This window comes from Penaeus chinensis, chromosome 5 (genome assembly GCF_019202785.1).
Source record: "Penaeus chinensis breed Huanghai No. 1 chromosome 5, ASM1920278v2, whole genome shotgun sequence".
In the NCBI taxonomy this organism is placed as follows: Eukaryota; Metazoa; Arthropoda; class Malacostraca; order Decapoda; family Penaeidae; genus Penaeus; species Penaeus chinensis.
In genome coordinates, this window is record NC_061823.1 from 4,117,053 (window position 1) to 4,121,668 (window position 4,616).

A 4,616-nucleotide genomic window follows, 5' to 3' on the forward strand; every position below is an offset into this window, starting at 1 on the left:
TTATGTAAGTAACAGGTCCCATGCAGGTGTCACAGTGTAGCCGTCGGTTAGACACATGATTCTGCCAACTATCCCCCATTATCCGGCATAGGGACAGAACGCATCGAGCCACGACTCCAAGACACTAGATAACATCCAGGTTTCGCTTCCGTAAACCAAAACTAGCAGCATCGAGGCCTTAAAGACACATAACTAAGCCCTGGCATCTCCAAACACTCTTGTTAATTGAGTTCATGGCTCCTGCTGACAGACCAATCTGTCTACTGATATCTGGTCTGACAGCCCAGAAACTTGGACTACACTACTAAGGTATGTAAAGCTCTCAACGACTTCAACATCCCCTCCGTAAATAGGTATTGAATGAACAGGTTCCCATAAATTTTGGATTTTGGTCTTGGTCCAGGAGGCCTCTAGGGCCAAGAGCTTGAAGTCGATGTAGGCTGCATACCACAAAGGGCTAGGATACAGTCTATTGTGGACTTGCCAGGAGTGGATCCAGACTGCTCCTGTTTCTGTTGCTGTAGTAAATAGTCACGGATCCATCTCAGAAACCTTGCCTGGTATACTGAGCAGTGTGATACAGTCCCAACAATCCCCCTTCCCCTTTCAGAGAGGGATGACTACACCCCTCAAAAGGACTAGGGGAATGGAACCAAACTGCCAGATGGCAGCCAGGACAGTATGCAAGCCCCAACAGCTTAGAGATCACCTCCCTAACTTCAGATAAAGTACGAGGTTCCTTGCTGATGAGTGGGTCCAGCACAGGGATTGCGACACTGCTTATGTCCAGACTAAATGCTGGAGGGTCTACTTGATCTAGCTGCACAATGTAGTCAATGTAGTTCTGGAGAATCGTCCAGCAAGTTCTAACAAAAATGTGCTCGATCTTGACCTTAGTACCCGTATCATTATACCAAGTCCAGCGATGCGAGTTGGAGTGCCGATATCATGAGCCAGAAATCCTCAATCTCTGGGACCTAGCAAAGTCCTAGAGAAGGAGACTGTTCTCGCTACTGAGATCAGCTCCCGAGTCATCTTAGTGCCATAACATGCTTATCAACTGGAGAGACCTCTATTACCAAAGTTGAAGTCGGCTGGAGATGGTTCTGGCTAATCCCTAGAGATGGTGGCCATCGTCCAGGCCCGACCAGAAGTAGGTGTACCTCTCATACTGATCGTGCTACTGCCAGGTCTTCTCACTTTCGAGAGGGCAGCCACCTCTACTCCCAACTACTTCAGATATATAATTATACATGTGTGTGTTTATGTGTGTGTATGTGTGTAATGTAAATTCAAAGTGATGTAGTAAAGAAATGTTTAATCATACATAAACTGACATGTTTTTTTTCTGATATTACAGGAAGAAAAAAATGGAAAATGAAGGAAGAGTGATGATACACCAATTGTCCCTTATTAGAAAATGCGTTTAGTAGACATCCCCGATGTCTATGTTGCCCAGTGTCAATGTACACCCGAAACACAAAATCAGCCTATTTGATTTATATATTTCTGTGGAATTCTTCATATTTCTATTACAATATATACATTATGTGTGGATAGTTTGGATATGAGTGCTTGTAAGTCCACTTGCAGGCTTACAGTAGTTTAGGCTTGTGTAATATTTAATTCTCTCTCTCTCTCTCTCTCTCTCTCTCTCTCTCTCTCTCTCTCTATGTATATATATATATATATATATATATATATATATGGGCACTGAGTCATAGACCCTATTGATTAAACAATGAATTTATTATAGTGTTCCTATTTTGCATTATGAGTGTTAATTCACACTCCAATTATATTACAATATCTGTAATACGTACCTGCTAGAAAAGACAGACTGAATCATACCAGGTGGCTGTATAAATAAAAAAAAAAAAGATATAAATTACAGCAAGCATGTGGCAGGCAGAGACCACACTGACGCCATCCAAACCAAAAAAGTATGAACAATAACAAAGCGCCTTGCGCAGCCAAACAGTAAATTTACAATTCAAATCCTCATATTCTTTATTTATAAACAATAATCATTCATCAATAAAGATTTACAATTTTGGGATAACTCACAACACAGCTATGACTCTCTTTCGGCGGCATCTGGGTCAAAGGGGAGGTACTCCTGACTCCGCCTCAAAGACGCACGATCCGAGTGCATTTTAGGGCTCGTAGACACATTCAATCAAGCATTCTGCACACCATCCAAATTATTCAAATTTGAGTCATACACGATTGACCCATAATCTACTTTAAACCTGATCAGGGCTTCATACATCATTAGCAAAGACTTTCTATCAGCTCTCCATTTATTTCCAGCAATGCACTTTAGCGAATTAAGTGCTCCTTGATAGCTATTCTTTAACTGACCAAAGTGGTCTTTCCAATTTAGTCTACGATCGCAGAGTAGACCAAGAAATTTAACAGAATTTTGAAAAAGTACTGGATGATTATCTAGAGTTAGCCTGATGTTCGTCATCTTCCTATGTGAGAAAAAAAAACACCTTAATAGTCTTTCTTGTGGAAAACAGTTATGAATCATATCCAGTGCCAGTAGCGATGTGCCGAAAATTGTGCATTACTGCTGGAATGTCACAATGCACAATCATTAGCGTACAGTCAGTATTTAAGATTCCGAGAGTGGTCTGGTAAAATGTCACTGATTATAAACAGAAATAAGTTACAAGACACTTCCTTGTGGGTCCCCGTTTGCCAGGACAAAAAGGCCAGAAGTGACATTGTCGGAAAATAATTTGTCTGATATGAAATTTTGAATAAAATAAGGCAAGTTTCCACGTAATCCAAAAGCATAGAATTTTCTGAGTAGGCTATATCGCCCACGTCATGTCATAGTTTTTTTTTTTCTATATCTAAAACTACTCAATTTTAAAAAATGCTGTCCAGCTTCAGTAGATGATCAAGAGTCTGGCGTCCCTTTCGGAAGCCGCAATACTCGTCAACTAACCTCCTGTTAATCAATCGCCCCATATGTCAAGAATACATGCCATGCCCACGGTAATACAAGTTTATTTATTGTATATACACACAGAGGCTCTACAAGTGTTTGGTCACCAAAAAGTCAGTTATTAGTCTCACATGTTTACCCTTTTCCTCGACTTTTGGGTAGGGTCTTTTGCATTATATGAGCAGCGATATCAACTGTATTAATAAGAAAAACACATTTTCCCGCCAATTCAAGGAATGGGGAAATCAGGATCGGTCTCTAGGGCCACTGATAGACTCCTTGCCGGATATGCACATGTGGAGCCATCCGAATGTAACAACTGTGAGGTCTCCGACGCCCTCCCCCCATCCTGAACCGTAACCTCTTACCTTCTCCCCCCTTATCCTCCTCCTCACCCTTGCTTTCCTTAGTCTCCCCTACACCTCCCTTTTCTGCAACCTTTTTCTCTTTTCTTCACGACTTGCCACGTCACCACCTTAATTCTCGATCTTACTAATTAATGGAGGCTCACGGAGGACACTCGAGATATCATATGTATTGTTGGCAGATTTTACGTTGTTCTGGGTTTTGTTTTAAAGATTAAATGTACCGTTTTATTGATTTTACTTTGCTTTTAACGTCATGTTCATCTGTTTAGATGTATTTTTATCATAAGCTTATATTTAGTTTATCTTAGTCCTTTTACTACTATCTACTCTTTGAATGATACTGTTAAAGGATCGACGATTAAATAATTGTGTACATGTTTTAGTTAAAATAACGATGACGTGGACCGCATGTACTAATACCCATGGAAAATAAACCCACACGGGAGTTGTGTCTGGACTTGGTGTTTGTGTGTACCCCCGGATTACACTTTGCCGTGGCGTCGCTGGATCAACAAGAAAAAGTTTACAACCTAAGTTTTTTTTTGTTTTACATTGGCCATCACCAGCGAGGGATACCACATTCTTGAAGCTTGTCCCTTTTAATGTTTCCGTTCCTTCAGAAGGAGTTTCATGTGTTTTTATTTATGTATATATTGATATACCAGTGGTGCGTTGCTTTTGTTTTGTTTTTATCCATCTAAGAGGGATAGTCAAACACACCTTTCCATACCCTGTTCTTAAGGGATGTGTACCAGGGGCATGGGACAGTAAGTCTCCATACAGGGAAAGTGAATGCCCCCCCCCCCCCCCTCATTCAATCGGCCCTAAACCGCCATCCGCAGCTTGGGTAGATGTTTTCGGACTTCCCCTTGACGGAAAGCCTTACACAACATTCACAAAAAAATAAAGAGGGCAGAACATAAATCCGGAGCGGTTAGGTTAACTATTCGCTCCATTGCCTTGCATTAGCAACTTGGCAGCACGATTGGGCGGTAGGAGCTGGCGGATCTGGGATTTCCCCCTCCTTTCAACGTGGGGAAGATGTGGACAAAGTGCCGTGAGTTTGGAAAAGTCCGGGTTTTTCATATTTTGTTATTTGTCTGGCAACTTGATCATGGTCTTAATCATTAGTTATGATTAAGACGCTTTATCATTCTCACATCGAATCTCCTCGGAGTCTGGGGACGTTCATCTAGAAGCTTCTAGGGCTCGGACAAGATTATCTCTTGTAGTAAAGTGTATAGGTTCCAGATAAGTGGTGCCTTGGTGGTCAGGCATGCGAGATGGTA

The 4,616-nt window shown here is 41.5% G+C and overlaps 1 protein-coding gene across 4 annotated transcripts in view; it reads left to right on the forward strand.

Moving 5' to 3' along the window:
- LOC125025823 (deoxynucleoside triphosphate triphosphohydrolase SAMHD1-like) overlaps positions 1-3,784 on the forward strand; it is a 43,437-nt gene extending 39,653 nt beyond the window's left edge. For all 4 annotated transcript variants that reach the window (XM_047614087.1, XM_047614084.1, XM_047614086.1 and 1 more), the window contains one exon: positions 1,361-3,784. Coding sequence is in view for 1 of the 4 variants with exons in the window: in XM_047614088.1 (XP_047470044.1) it covers positions 1,361-1,381 (21 nt within the window). In the remaining 3 variants the exon portion in view is untranslated. The remainder of the gene's footprint in view (positions 1-1,360) is intronic.
- Positions 3,785-4,616: the final 832 nt, after the last annotated feature.